This window comes from Poecilia reticulata, chromosome 21, assembly GCF_904066995.2.
Source record: "Poecilia reticulata chromosome 21, P_reticulata-male-v2, whole genome shotgun sequence".
Taxonomy (NCBI): domain Eukaryota; kingdom Metazoa; phylum Chordata; class Actinopteri; order Cyprinodontiformes; family Poeciliidae; genus Poecilia; species Poecilia reticulata.
In genome coordinates, this window is record NC_088850.1 from 17,623,247 (window position 1) to 17,639,000 (window position 15,754).

A 15,754-nucleotide genomic window follows, 5' to 3' on the forward strand; every position below is an offset into this window, starting at 1 on the left:
ACACGGCTCCCTCATGTTGTCTGCGGTTCTATCATTAGTTGTTGGTAATGATGTCATTCTGTTTTAAGCAAAACGTAGGCAAAAAAAAACTTGACTTCCTGTCTCTCGGGTGTAGACACAGTTAAAGTTGGAAAGACTTTCGAATAAGGAGGCTGGATTTCTTCTCTGAGAAGAGAGTGTAATTTTTATTTTTATTTTTTCCCCCATTGCAAATATGAAGCTGCTCACTGAATATATTTTCAGTGGGCCTCATACAGGGTGACAGGGTTGTGTCTCTGAATATATACATGCTCCCCATATAGTAGATGATCTGAAAAAAAAGTCTGTTCATCCATAATACAGCTCTTTTACCATGTTTTATAGCTATTTTTCTAACATGCATTATACATTATGTTCTAAATTAGTTTCACGTACATTAATGTCATACCTTTTAGTATGGGATTTTGTGAAATCCTATACAGAATGAAATTAGGCTTTTCTGATACAGCCACACTGGAAAAGCTTGTGGATTTTGTCAGTTTTTTGTGGTTTTTACTGACAAGACTTTTCCCACCAGAATTCTCAGCATCCAACAAAAATCGATACGTCCCGTTGTATCAAACAATGTGTTATGCTCACACTTTCAATTGTTGATTTATCAAGTGGAAAAACCAGACGTCCAATAAAGACATTCTGCAAAAACATGTGGGTTACAGACCTGCGTTCTAGCTCAATTAAACCTTTGCATGCTGTGAAGTAAAGATCTCTCCAGAGCCGCATGCTCTGCTTCCCTATCACATCTTTCAATAGTTACTGCAATAGATGAATAAGCAAAGAAGTGCATGGGGTGTGTAGGGTTACGGCCAATCTAGCAGAATACGGAGACGTGGAAGTGGAGGAAAAAACCTCCATAGCTTCCTTAATTCAAACAAACTCGCACAGATGGTGAAGGCTGATCTTTAGCTGTTGCATTTTATGTAAGACCATAAGGTCCTTGAAAATGCACTTTGCTTTCTTTAGCTTCACCCAGCAAACTGCCTTATTTGTCCCAACAGCAGCAGAAGCAACGCTCACCGACCTTTCTTCTGCTGAGGTGCTACTGAAAGCACTGCATTGTTGTTTGCAAAGCTTTAGCCTTCGTACGAACAAGTTTGCAGAATTCTTTCTCGCAAACAACATGACGGTTTGGTTCCTGAAGCTGTTTTTATACAGGAAATTCAAACTATTCCTCTAGTTTGAAACCTTACAGTACAGGCTATTGAGAGCTCAGTCTGTCAGTGCGTAACGCAAAGGTTGTCTATAAGACGAAAGCAGGGATAGCGATGTATGTAGCTTATACTTCTCCATAACCAAAAGCCATGATTGCCTGTATGGATTGACTGCCTCGTCCGCTGAAGTTATCTGTTGTAACTGTTTCATGTCCGACTCCATCAGCTTTGGGTTGTTCCGTCTCTTGCAGCAACAATTCGGGTCGTTTCCTAATCCTGGCACACACACGCACACAAAAAAATGTTTTGAACTTGGAGTGTTTTTGGTAGATGAAAAGAAATCCCTCTACTTTATTCATTCACTTTCACAAAACCCACTTTTCCAGGGCTGAGGATGAGAGTGCTTACTCCATCCTTTTCTGTGTCCTCAATAAGCCGCAACACATCCTGTCCAACAGACTCCAAACTAGAATGTCCTTTTTTATTTATTTATTTATTTATTTTTTGCCAAGAAAACAGTTTTCAGCTCATAATGATGGGGGAGTCTCCCTCTTATCAAAGATATGCGATTGCTCTTTTTCATTTTAGAAGTGCATCTCCAAAAACTCTATTTAATAAAATTAGCCTGAAATACAATAGGAAGAAAGATTCTGATTTGTTCTTGAATTTGAAGCTTTTTAAGTCTTTTGCCAGTAAATCTATTTGTTCTTGAATATTTCGCTTTCAAAAATCAAAAAGCTTCCTTCCATTGTTTTTTTTTTTTTTTTTTAAACAATATTTTGCCCATTTACTGCCATAGTGAAATGAATTTCGTTTATTATTGGCGCAAATGAAGGTCATACGCCATTTTCATTTTGCCTCAGCGATCGGAGCTACACGGTTGTCTGTGGGTCTCTGATGGCGCCACGGTGACAGGCCGTGGATATTTCTCTCCCCAAACACTCGCCACACATCAGGCTGGGTCATGGCCTGCTGGAGACCTACGTCTCTGACTGTCCTGTGCCAGTCTCCTCTGGGAAGAGTTACAGTGACATTAGGAAGTCCCCCATCGCTCGCATGTCCAACCACTGGTCACCCTCCGTAAGAAACCTCACTGTGCTGCTCGTCCCCCTCCAGATAAGAGATGCTCCCAGAACGTTGACAGGTTAGCCATTTGATCTGAATGTATGAGAAAAAGGAAACGCAAAAAAAATAAAAAATAAGAAAAGCTGAGGGAGGTTTTGGAGGGCAAACGCTGCAACCTCCGAGTACTCATGGGATATTAGACGGGCCTTCCAACCCTGCTTTTTCACTGAAGCTTATCGGCCTCGCCTCTGCGATCACGCTTCTCTTTTCTGGAACGTGTGCGTCGAGCCAGAAGCTGTCGGAGTGTCTTAGCTTAAATTTCAGAGGAAGGGAAGTCCGTTCCCCTTCACTCGTTCGGCCTGGGGCATGAAATTATAGAGTCTGCATCCGTACCCCTCTCTGTGGCACATCAGTAGCGCATATATCCTCCAGAGTGCTTTTGCTTTGTTTCCTTTGTGTTGGCATGTTATGTTGCTTGGGATCAGCATTGTCTGTGTTAAATGTCGGTGCCTGAAAGGTTGCATTTTGTTTTGATTTTGAAATCTGACTGCTCAAACCGTCAATCCTGAACAACCAGCCATCAGCAATGGCTGACATTTCTGTTTAATAATAAGAAGGATTGCCTGACGGTGGATATGACATTTCAGCAAACTTGTTCTGTTTCGTCTAGCATGAGCCAGGCATCGTCAATTTGAAGGTGTCACGAAAAATAAACCAACTTGACCATAGCATTATATGTGCCTTGGAAAATATTTCAAACTCACCGTGGGCCATTGTAAAATTCCCACAGAGTAACATTGAATAAAAAGTTTCGTAGTATTTGCGCACAGAAACATCTATTCAAAAATAAAGGACAGGATCTAATTGCTGTCCTCTTAAAACAAAAAAAAACTAGAAAGCGTTAAAATGTGTTGGAGACATTTTGTAACCAGCTGACAGTCATTGCACTGGAAGGGCTACCACTGCATTACTGCATGTTTTATACCGTTTGTGAAAACTGCTGACTTTCTTCAGCTCATCACTGAACTCATGTGGAACCATCAGAACAGCATACTGTTAGTTTCAAAACTGGAACTTTGTCAAACCTGTAAACATTCCATGCCTGGTTCCCACAGGTTTTTATGCGTCTGCAATAGCACTACTTCAGTGAATTTTTCCTCTTTTAGACTTCAATTGCAGTAATGCAAGGTTCAAAAATTCATTTTTTCCCCCGAAGTATTCCCCTTTATCTGGTCGCTCAGACAAAAGCTAATTTACATGCTCAATCTTTTTCTTTAAATTTTAAAACGTCCATTTTCCTCCCTTTTTTTTTTTTGTACAATTACTAACATGATGGCTTAAATCCAGGGTTTTCTGTGCAGTTGCATGCAACCAAATACATACCTATGTCGTATGGCACCCTGATATTTTCGGCACATTGCTGCACCAGTCGATTTTTAAGATGGCTGCCAAACATGGTGCGGTGGACTCTTTGTTTACCAGCGAGATGCTCTGCTATGTTCTCACCGAATAAATTGGACACAGCCACCCCGCTCTTTGGCTCCGGTATTCACCTCCATTATGACAGAACTGCAGAACAAATCCACTTCACATTTAGTTGTCAGCGCGCTGTCATGGAGAGGAGATACCTTTATACAGTAAGTGAATAATCTCCGAAAGAAAGAGTTGTGTGCTTTTGTGCCCTACTTAATGCTCCTGGTCACTTTCGGACCACACTCTGCTCGAGCATTCGGCTGGAGGAGGAGAAGGAAGAGGGGGGGAAAAAACAAAAAGCGATTTTTGTATTCTGCTTTTTTGCATTTTAGAAAAGCTTAAAATAATCTGTCAAATGCAATGATACAAAGCGTCGTGATGGATGAGTTTGTTTTACTCTGGTTCTCAATCTTTTGCCCCTTCCAGCGATGCCATTCTTTCGATGTCTTTTCTCTGGGAAAAGCCATTATTCCCCTCTCCTTCCGCATTTTACCAAACCAAATTCACTGCATCAGTCCATGCCTGGCCAAAGGGAAGAAAAACCTATTCGGTTAGAGTTAAATTTCATTTCCTTGCTTACCATACAGTTTTCTTTTTCTTTTTTTCTTTTTTTTATTAGTTCTTGTTCGCAGTGTGAAATAACAGTGCGATATTATTTTTACCCTCGCAGCCCAGTATGGTGAGGCATGGCAGTGACTGCTGTAATTGAAATTTCTTTATGATTAAATTTGTGTCCATGCATCTCCCAGGAGAAAGCCGGTTGATTGTCGAGGTTTCACTTTTTGGATGCATTTAAATTAAACCGTAATTGCAGCCTGGTGCCGGACCACCACATGTCTGGGAATATTGTGGATTTATTCGCTTTGCACGGGAAAATAAATAGCTAAACCCACCAGGAGAAAGACAAAAAAGTAAATTAACACGCCCACATTTATTTTGTTTTTGCTTTTTATCTCTTAGCATCTCCGAGCTGTTGCTGTGAGGTACTTTGCCACCTAATAAACCATGAATATTAAAAGATGAAATAGAATCAAGGAGATTTGATTTAACACAATTGAGAAGTTAGGGTAAGGCTGTCCCAGATTTGTCCAGAAATTTGAAAGCAGACAGTTTGATTTTTGTGCAGTTAAGGTGTTTCACTGTGTAGAATAGTTTAACTCAGGGTCAATCTGTTGCATTGACAATTTATACCTCAATTTAATATCCATGTTCTAAAAATGAAGCCCTGCTTTCTTCAGTTTTGTGTGTTAAACAAACCTACCTGGATGCTTGTCGTCGTGTTCTACCATAGTTATTGTAGGTATTTTAACATTTTCCTGAATTTTGAAGCTTTGTGTCTGTAAAATTCTCACATCTCACCTATAATTAATTTCATTTTCTAAAAGTTTGGTTTTGATCCCTATTTCAGACTCGTAACTACAATTTTATTTTTTACAATGAACTTTTAGCATACCTTTCAAAAAAAAAAAAAAAAGAACAATCAATGTAGATATCCCACATAAAAAAAGACACAAACTGCAAAGGTACAAAATTGAAAATTGGTGAAATGACCAGCACCCATCTGGGTCCAATAGGCAAGTTTGTCTCTCACACACTCTGGTTCCCTTTTTTTTTTTTAATAAGTTCAGGAAAGTACTAATCAACTTCTTATTAAAAACCTAAGCCGCTTCTAAATGGAACATGTGCTGTACATTCAAGCTCAGCCATGCATGTTCCTCTCATAACCACCATAGAGGTGAAGCTTATGCTGCATGTCCATGGTTGTAGTTTTCCTTGAGAGGTTTGATGTCCCGCTCTGTGTTTTCCGAGGATTAAACTGGTTCAATAAATCAGGGAAGTGATGGCTGGCTTGAACAAAGACAAACACAATGCCATGAGCAAACGCTTTCTGTTTATTTGGATGTGGATAACTGAAAGCAATCAAAGCCCGAAGTCCTGGATCACAACACAGCCCCTCCTAAACATACTCGCAGCAGATGGTAGCCAGTGGCAAAAAAAAAAAAAAAAAAAAGCTCCACGAACAACAATGCGGACTACAGCAGCGCCGTGCATCAGCGCACGGTGACAGATGTCAGTGTTTGCCTTGTCCGAAAGGAAAGCCAACATGCCGAGTAGAGTTACGCTGCTGCCTCTGCTGCCTGGTCATAGAAGGAAACGGAGTATTTGGGTCTGATTCGTCTTGATATCATCATGCCCTCTTGGATGCAAGAATCTGACATGGGAACAACAAGCGTAGGATTGAGTAGAAAGGACATTTTCTGGCTCGACTGTGGGCGTTTTGAAGTTGCAGGTTGATTTAGTTAAAAGAACGGATATAGTCAAAGGAATCATCCATCCAAAAAATTCAAGTAATTTTTTGAGAATAACTTGACAACAGTAGTTGCAGCTTACTGGAAAAATATTCTTACTCGTTCATTTTTAATTTTTTTTTACATTTTGTCATGGACTTGAATGTATTTGAATGGGATTTTATGTGATGCAGTAAAACATAATAGTGACTGTTAAGAAGAGAAAGGATGTCATTTTCTTCCTTTTTTTATCAAATAAAATCTGTCAAGAAGATGCTCTTATCAAATGATACCTAAATTCAACTCTATGGCATTCACCCTTTATAACTTGTACCCCAGTGCGGTGCTGGCAGCATCATTCTGTGGGGGTTTATTCAAGGTCAGGGTTAGAGCTGATGTAAAGAGGAGTATAGCAAGAAACATTGTGATCCTGGGGAACTAAACAAGAAAAACAATTTCAGAAGGCTCAAATTTTCACAGATTATGTGCAAAAAAAGAATAAAAAAAAAAACAAATTAGAAAAACAGGAAACGATAAAAGCGCTCATGGTTTATCACAAGAAAGCTTATTAAATTCTGTGTATACAGTTTTTATTCCCTGTCTGATCAAGGGCTTCCTGTTGTCTTTGTGACTACACTAATGGCTCGGTTGCATCCATATTTTATATGTTCTTGACATAAAGGTTTATGAGAGTGAAATTGTCTTTATTAACTGGAAGCATTTAAATTTATGGATGACTTGCATCTATCTGTCCTTGGATTATTGAATATTTATTCTGTGTATGCTGTATTACAGGTAGAGATCATTTTGGCACGACTGTTTTAGAAAATGAGCTTAAAATGCTAAATCTTCTTAAAACAAACGGCTAATTATTTTAGAGTCGCCATATTTCTGTTAACATTCAAATTTAGATGATGTTGCAATTTATCCCTAAAATGACTGGGTACCTGTGAGAGCCGGAGATATCGTTCGCAAGCCCCCTGATAATACTGACCACCTTGTCACAAATGGCTCCTGAGCAGCCATCCTTCACCTTTTATCTAATGGGGACACGGAGGTAAAACACCCGTGACCATAGGGGGTTTGTGTCAGAGCAGTAAACAGAAAGTCACTCTGGTCAAACAAGACGATGGGCAGCGCAGTCACAGAGCCACCGGTGCTCAGGTTATGGGAGCGATATGAGGCGACCGCTTTAAAAAGGACATCCTTATGCTTCCAGTTTCAATCTGTTCCGTTACGACATACGACATTATGGTTTATGTTTTGAGTTCAAACGAACGCTTTTCTCCCATTTCCAGGTTGATGACAAAGACAAATTCCCATTGTGGAAGCGTTCATTACAATCTGACAGCGCATGTTTAATAAATCGAGAAATATGGATTTTATTCAAAGCCATTTGTAATTTAAGCCCTTGCTTTTCAATTTACGACATATTGAGCCGGTCTATCACCCCAGTTTATGTTTTCACTGAATTGAAGAAAAATGCATCAATGTACAAATTGCTGTTTTGTGTTTGTGTAACTCTTAGAATATTGGAAGCTCTCGGTTTTGTTGCATTTACCGCTTTAAAAAAAAGAAAAAGAAAATCTGATTTGTTTTCGTGTCTGTGTTGGACCTGCTGATTGCTGATCCCAGCTTATGAAGGAGACATCAACTGACTCCAGTGTCTGGCCATCTCTAATCGAGAACAAAATGGACAATGAATATAAAGTTTATTCACTGTGAAATGCTTTTTTTGAATTGCACCATAAAAAAAAAAGCCATTCATATAACTGAACAACAGCCTTTTAGGGGTTTTTTTGCAAATTTTTTTGGACCCATTGATAATTCTTCCAATGTGTGGTCTATAGGCAGGGAGGCTGCATATAACCCCCCCCTCAGAAAACATCCCCAGTCAGCCCAACGACTAACACAGAATGGCTTGGCTCAACTCAAAAAAATTATTTATCTGGCTCCCTTTCTCCTCCTCCTCCTCCTCCTCCAGCGTGGGCTTTGTCAAGTCAGAGGAAACCATCTGCTGCCCGGTGATAATGGTTGGCCAGGGAGGATGGGGACTACAAATAGGGAAAGGAAATAAAATTGAGAGAAAATGGCAGCTACTGTCCCAGAACCTACAGTACCTTCCGCCTGCCTACAGCAAGCCTGCCATCTTAATAAAAACCTTTTCCTGATATCTCCTGGCGACTCGGGGCTTGTGCTTGCATGCGTGTGTGTGTGTGCGCGTGTGTGTGTGTGCGTGCACACCTGTGTGTCCCGTGGATGTGTTGGTGTACGCGCTTCACTATCTAACCTTGATCATTTTTAAGTCAGGATTGTTCCTGAGCCAAGCTGATATGCTGTCAGTGTGATGCCGCTGACTAAAACCCCTTTTCTTTCCTTTCTCTCCTTTACATGATGCGTTAGATCACTTACAGATGGACCGCTTTTCAATGGAACGGCTCTTTTCCTCCCCACCTTTCCCCGTTCCCTCACACCCCCTACTGTTTTCACAAAATATGTGGGAGTATAAATGAGAGCTTTCGGGGACAGCAAGTGCGCTTTAATGAAAAGTTGCCTGAACATAGATAAAAGTAAAGCACACTCGGAATGAAACATGCAAAGCGCCGAGGAGGCAGAGGAGTGAAAACATTTATTAAAACAAATAGCAGGCTAGAGAACACAGCTCTTCACACCAAATCGGTCTCCCTGTGTCTCCAGGGCTGTCAAGTGCAATTGTGCGCTTTGGGCATTCTCCGAGTGAACCATTTCAGTTTTCTCTTGTCTTTAGCTGACAGGTTGAGCTGAACAAAAAGACCTGACAGTCTGTCTCCACCTAAACCCAGCGTCATGCTCTCACTCCATCACTCTGTTTTCTGCTTTGTCTTGACGTGTTTCCTTTAGCTGCTTTTTTTTTTCCCTCTCTTGCCCCCAGCACTTACAAACTGTCAGATAACTTTGACTATAGATACGTCAAGTAAGTGACACTCATTGAGCTTGTCTGCTTTTATGAATCTGTTCATTAGACAGCAGATGCTGCGCCGCATCTGTAGCATGTAATATATTTAAGTTCTGAAGGCCCCTGTGATAAATCTCACTTAAAGCTGGGAGGGAAATGTCTTCAGAAGCAGGATTGATCCAGTCCCCAATGTCTTGCCAAATTATATATATACTGTATATGGACTCTCTAATCAATTCCAGAAAAACCCATTCTATCTGGAAGTGATCAGATTGGTAAAAAGAGTCCACCTTTGTCTAATTTCTGGATAAACAGGTTTTTGTGAAGAGGTTTGTTGTACATCGGGAACAAACACCATCATGAAAACCAAGGCGCACAGCAGAAATGTCAAGGAAGAAGTTGTGAGAAGTTGAAAGCAGGATTAGGGCATAATACAAGTATGACACCACTACAAAATGACCAAGAAATCACCAAAACTAATAGACCAGACAAGATCGGCATTGGTAGCCAAGAGGCCAAAACACAGATGGACGAATCTGGATTACCAAAAGCTTTGAACATCTCAGTTCTTACTCAATCATCTTTAAGTCAATAAGGCATGGCACGATTTCAAAAATACCAAGACATGATAGTCCAACTAAATTGATATGGTGGGCAAAGAGACCACCAATCAAAGAAGCAACTAAGATGTTCATAGTAACTTTGGAAAGTTGGGAGAATCTGTTGACAGGAAATGTATTAGTTCTGACCTTCTTGTAAAAGTGACAAGTAGAGAGTTAAAAGAAAACCACAAGTCCTCCCATTTGTAACTTGACACAAGCATGTGTCACAGGCCTGAGACGGACGTTCACCTTCCTGCAAGACGGTAACCCTAAACCGTACTCTCAGAATGATTTCAAAGTTTACTAATATGTCGGGATTGTTCTGTAAAGGTCCAGACCTACGTCCCATCGAGAGTATGTTACAAAACTTACCACGTCCAACCTTTTCTGACGCCTCACTTTTTAGATATTTTGAAGAAAAAACAAAATTCAATATCAACACCCACTACTTCTTATTGGACAGTCACAAGAATTCCAAACAAATCGCATTAACGTTTGTGACAAAATGTGAAAAGGTTAAAGGATACGAATACTCCTACAAGGCGCCTCATGAGGCTGCATAGTAATTCGCTATAAACCCAAATTGTTTGGGCTGCATTCCTGCCCCGGCACGGTCAGCCTGACGGGAGCTTTGTCGACACGGCTGTTGGAATGCACGATGGCACGTCTGATGAAGTGGACGCGGGGTCGAGGGTTGGGGGAGGGCGGGAGGGGTAATGGAACTGAGGGATGGAGGGATCAGACGTGAGGACGCAGGAGGAGACTTGTGACCAGGTCCTTTCTATTAACTCAGGCTGGCCGGGGCGAGGGGGGAGGGGGAGTAAGGCTTGGCTCTGCCCTCTGCCTGCCAAGTTGTTAGACCAAGCGGCCCAACTTCTGATAGGGAGAGACGAATATTGCTCAGAGGTCTGCTGGTGATTGACCCTGTGTTTTCATCAACCTGCGCTGGCCTGATAACATTTCTTACTCCCCATCTGGAGAAAAACATATGAGAAAAGAAAGGCTTAGGGAACTTTTAGCAGCCTCCTGCAAGAAAGCTTTCCAATTTCCTTTCCTCGCACTTCTATGAAAAGAAAAAGAAAATCTTTATTTGGACTCTGATTGATTTTTCTTTTATCAAAATTAATAACGTGTTAAAGAATCACAGCCTAAATGTAGTCCGCGGTCGAAAGTTAATATTTATTAACATAAAAATGAAATATTACTGTCTGCGGATACTCTTGAGGCGGTGAGCAGGACTATTTTTTTTTTCCTCCTGCTTGTCCCCATTATATATAGGCTGTAATCATCGCTCACTCACTGCTAATTATACACCGCACTCCGTCATCACTGCTCACTTCCAGACCTTGAAGAACCGTTTTCACGTTGCTGCAATTTGCAAATTTCACCCAATTTTAAGGAACATATTCTATTAAAAACACATTTTGTTGATCCAAACAATTTTGGGGCGGCTGAATAAAAAGAAGAAGAAGAAGAAAAAAAAAAAAACACAGCAGCGCCGGATAATTTGTTTTTCCTTTCGCCGCGTCTCTTCGCTCTGCTGGTGCTCGGCTCTAATCAGCGCTGTTGTTTGTGGCTCTCTGCTGCAGGTCTCTGGACTGTCTCCTGGAGACAACCAGACCCCAGGACTGCTGCTGGCTCCGGGAGTCAGGTGGGGACAGACGCCCATCAACCAGCTCACGCCCTGGGATACAGACGAGCCCCCTGCCAAGCAACACAGAGACGGCGAGCCCACCGGTAATGAGTCACACGCACAGGCACACGCACGCACGCAGCATTTCTGTCCAGCTAACTTGAGTTTACAGAGCTTTACATCATCAGTATGCATGTGTGCAGCAGATGTATGCAGGTTTGCTTTTCTTGCTTACACTGCCGTCAGCCCAGGCCAGCTACATGCACACCTGATGCTAATGAGGCATCCTTCACAAGTGTACATATCTATACATATCTTTACATCATGCAACATCAGTAGGCAAACAATGAGCTTTTTCCCTTTTTTTTTTTCATGGGACAAAACATAAACAAGACTTTACTGGCATTTTAGATGATTTTTTTCAACTCAAAGCAGTGCAAAATAGTGAGCTAGGAAGAAATGTATTAATTTGTTTTATAGCTGTTTTTACAAAGAATCTATTAAAAGTGACTTGGATTTGAATTCAGCACGTACTTTAATCTAAAACACCACTATTGTAGGTATTGTGACCTATGACCTGGTCAACTTCCTCCCCGAACCTGGAACTGTACTCTAATAAATCCCAGAGGCCTCCACAGAACAGCTAAATTTATACTGATCTTAAATCAAACAGATTCTCTTTATTTGCTTACAGTGACTTTGAAAGGCACTACTTATCACTGCATTTTATTCAGGGGTATCAGAGTGAAGGAGATTAAATGCAGAGTTTTGAGATTTTTATTTGAAAATATATAAATATAAAGTAGTGTGTCATATTCTTTTATTTAAATAAAATTTTCGTCTTGTGTTTGGCTCAAAAAGCAATAAAGATATTCTCATCACAGCTGTTACTTTATTGTACTTGTTAATGTCATTAAAAACCTGCTGAACTGACTCAGTCCCTCACATCTGTACAGGCAAGATTCCTCCAAATGTAGACGTTGACCTTATTCTTCTCATGCTTCTGTAAAATCTGTACAGCGCCGTGATCCCACTGCTGTGCACTACAGACCTGACATTAACAAGTTAAGCCAGCATCGAGGCGTTTTTTTTCTTTTTTTTTTTCTTAACTTGTGCTGTAATGAACTCGCCCAGAATGGCTATGCCCCGGAGCTGTTAATTTCCTTCCTTTGCTCTGCCGGCCTCTGCCTCCTGCTCATCACAAATGTGTCTCATTTAAGAATAATACGTGCGCCGGGCGGGATGCTGCGGAAATTCTGGCTGTACGAATTCACACCATGGACAGCTGGTTCTCTGTGGTGGCAAACATTCGAAAACGCAAAAGCCACAGTGTGTGAAACTAAAAGTGTCTTCCAATTATAATTTGATGATCTTAAATGCAAATGGGTAATGGATACATCATTAAAATGTTTCCCTGGCAACTGAAGGCGTGTTGCTTTGATTCGAATAAGTTCCAGGTGCCTCCGTGATTCCGTGAAAAGCGGAGTTTGGCTATGCTGTGAAGCCTCCTTTTTACCGGCAACAGCAGCACCCCGCCCCGCGCCCGGGCCCCGGCTCCGAGTGAAGCGGGAGGAGAGTGAGATGTCGCCAACCCACCACGCTGTCACATATGACACTCAAATCCGAGCATAGTGTTGCATAGTGATTTGCGTGCGTGCGCTATTCCAAACTGTGACTGGCGTTTGCGACGAAGCCAGCTCCTCGCCACACTTCACTGAACTGTGTTGCCAGAAAACTTCTCTGCCAACTGTGCCAGAATTAATCAACGCAAGAAACTTCACTGTTTTTTTTTGTGTTTTTTTTTTATGTTGAAAAAAAGTTTGTAATTGACAAAGTTGGTTTTTCTTTTTCCAACTTAAGCTTTTGGTGCTAAAATTTTATTTTATTTATTTTTTTATCCCAGGCTAAGGCTAAAGGAAAACTGGAAATAATTAATAAATGATAAAGGGATTTGAATCTTTTACTGTAAGGAATATGTTTTAATCAATGCATTCAATTTTGTAGGCGGTGACTGTAAATGTAGCTGCCTACAATACTTTAGCCTTATGATTACTTTTTTTTTGGCAGACACTAAAATGTGTTTCAATAAAAACAAATGAACTTGGAAAAGTGTACATGTTTGAAATCTTTATCGTCCATCACTGCAGCTTCATGGCTTTTGCTCTTTTTTTAAAATATTTTTTTATATATGCCACAATAAATGAATCCTTTCTCCAAGCAGACATTCAAACTAAATGATATTTAATTTGTCGCTAGCGCTGATAGCTCAGTGTTATGCGAATTATAGAACTATCCTCTCCCCTACAGAGCTCACTTTCATTATTTTCTTTTATTCTCTGTGTGTCTTTATCACTTTTTCTTTTCCCCAGATTATTATATCAGCAGGGTTGGCAGCGTAAATAATGTGGGCTTCCTTTCCTCCAGCTTTTTGCATGCTGTGATTTAGCCTTTAGCCCCTTAGCAGAGTGCTAGGCTATTTTTGGAGCTTGGACCCTGGCAGAAGGAGTCGGAGATGAAGGAGTAGGAGTGAGTGAGTTTGTGAGGGAGGGAGAAAGTATTCAGGTCCAATATGGCCAGCACACCCTCGGCATCTATCGCCTCAGGGAAGAGAAATGATTGGCTCGGAGTGTGTGGGTAAACACAGACTTGTGCATTGGCGATGCCAAATGCTGCATGAAGCATGTTAGCCTTCATGTTCAGAAAGCTATTTATTGGTCTTGTAGCAAAAATCAAATCTCTTAATCTTATTACCGAGTCAACTTTGGTTGCAGATCGGTACTTTATTCAAGAATCCCTTTTATTCAAAAGTCTCAAGTCAGAAACAAACTTGATCTGACGTGGAGTAACTCGCCGAGGGTGGCGGTACGGAAAGTAGTGTCAGTCTGTCTCTTCCTGCAGACTTAAGCATTTTGTTTGATCGAATAACGTGTGTCTGACAATCATATCTCTGCCCTCATGGTTAGCCTTGTTAATGGTCATATGGCATACTAAAAACACATCTGTTTATATCTCGTCAATCAGTGATGACTCAAAGAGCACTTTCATCTATTTTTGTTTCCCATCGACTCATTATAATACAGCCTTAGAGGTGCATTTTTTTAAACAAAGGAGTTATATTTCAGATAGAGTTGCTGCAATCAGGACCTTTGGTGCCCAACACTTTACTTAAATATCTTTATTTAAGTAAAGATATCATGCAAGTCTGATACTAAATAAAGATACTGTCAGGTATTAGTTTCAAAATACAGTAGCTTTAGAGTTGAGGAAAACAACATGGTACCCTATATAAACATTACTTGTTCTACATTGATATTGTAATTGTTCAATATTACAGAGTAACAAACTATAGTAGAATAAAAATGAATGTTTTAACACCACAAAAACGGCATTCAAAGATCAGTGACCAGGTACATTTTTTATATTGTCAGAGATGCTCACTTCTATGTTCTTACAGTCTGTTGTAGGGATAAATAATTGGACACATATATATATATATATATATATATATATATATATATATATATATCAACTGAATAAAATGATTATTACATCTTTCCTGTTGCATGGTCATTATGTTCTGCTCTCTGTTCATCAGGTCCAGCCTGGGCTGCACCAGTAGCTGCTGTAAGCCAGCAGAGCCTCCTGCCCCATTCCTATGGCCTCCCTCAACCTCCGTCCTTCAGCCACAGTGTGACCGCGCAGTCACCCATCATAGGAGTAACCCCATCCATCCAGACACCCGTGGCCCCGCAGCATCCCCTCATGACCACCCACTTCCAGCTCACACCGCAGTCGACTCAGCAGGGGCCCTCCTTGGTGCTGAGCATGCCCAGCCAGCCTCCGTACCCGGCAGCTCAGCCAACGGTTACGCCGACCGCCCTCACTGCCCAAGCCAACCCGGTGGTTCATCCAAACCCTCACAGTTTGATGGGCAATGGCCACTTAACCTCTCACTCCAGTCTCCTCCAGCCCCCTACCCTGCCTCTCACCAATGGACAGGCAGCAGTGCATGCTCAGTCTACAGCTGCAGACAATCAGGATGCTCCCAATGGGTTGCAAATGCTGCGGACGGTTGGGAGCGGGAAGTACGAGTTCAGTGACCCGGGACACCCCAAAGGTAAGCCCGAACTGACTCGTCTGGTGCTTTCTTTATAAAACATGTTGGATTTTGTACTTGACTTGTATGGGTGTTTTTCTCACTTATTCAGCCTGTAAACTGTACATAGATTTGTTTGGTTAACAGACTGAGCTTAGAGGTCAATCCAAGCCGACGCAGTTTTCATCAAATCGCATAACTCTGGACTTTTTGTTCGTTTGACCTACTCTTCTATGGCGTCTCGTTGAATTGAAACATGCAGACCTGCGCCCTTCTGCCTATGAACAAGAGCTGACAGCAGCCATGAACAAGGCTTTCAAACATTCAATCAATAGGTTGTCGAGATACGATTTGCAACCATAGCGAATTTTACCTCCAAACTGTACCAAGGCCGCGGAGAAAAAGAGCTGTGACTAAAACCTTCTATACTTCTTATAAGCTGTTCTTTGGAGAAGGTGTTGTACTGATCCCAAAC

At 41.2% G+C, this 15,754-nt stretch overlaps 1 protein-coding gene across 8 annotated transcripts in view; it reads left to right on the plus strand.

Moving 5' to 3' along the window:
• klhl29 (kelch like family member 29) overlaps nt 1-15,754 on the plus strand; it is a 273,850-nt gene that overhangs the window by 126,313 nt on the left and 131,783 nt on the right. For 7 of the 8 annotated variants that reach the window (XM_017302254.2, XM_008398295.3, XM_017302252.2 and 4 more), the window contains 2 exons: nt 11,140-11,287; nt 14,779-15,300. In XM_017302254.2, coding sequence (XP_017157743.1) covers nt 11,140-11,287; nt 14,779-15,300 — 670 coding nt within the window. Of the gene's footprint in view, nt 1-3,699; nt 3,890-11,139; nt 11,288-14,778; nt 15,301-15,754 lie in introns of those variants that run through there. The other variant, XM_081602207.1, reaches the window with a different exon arrangement.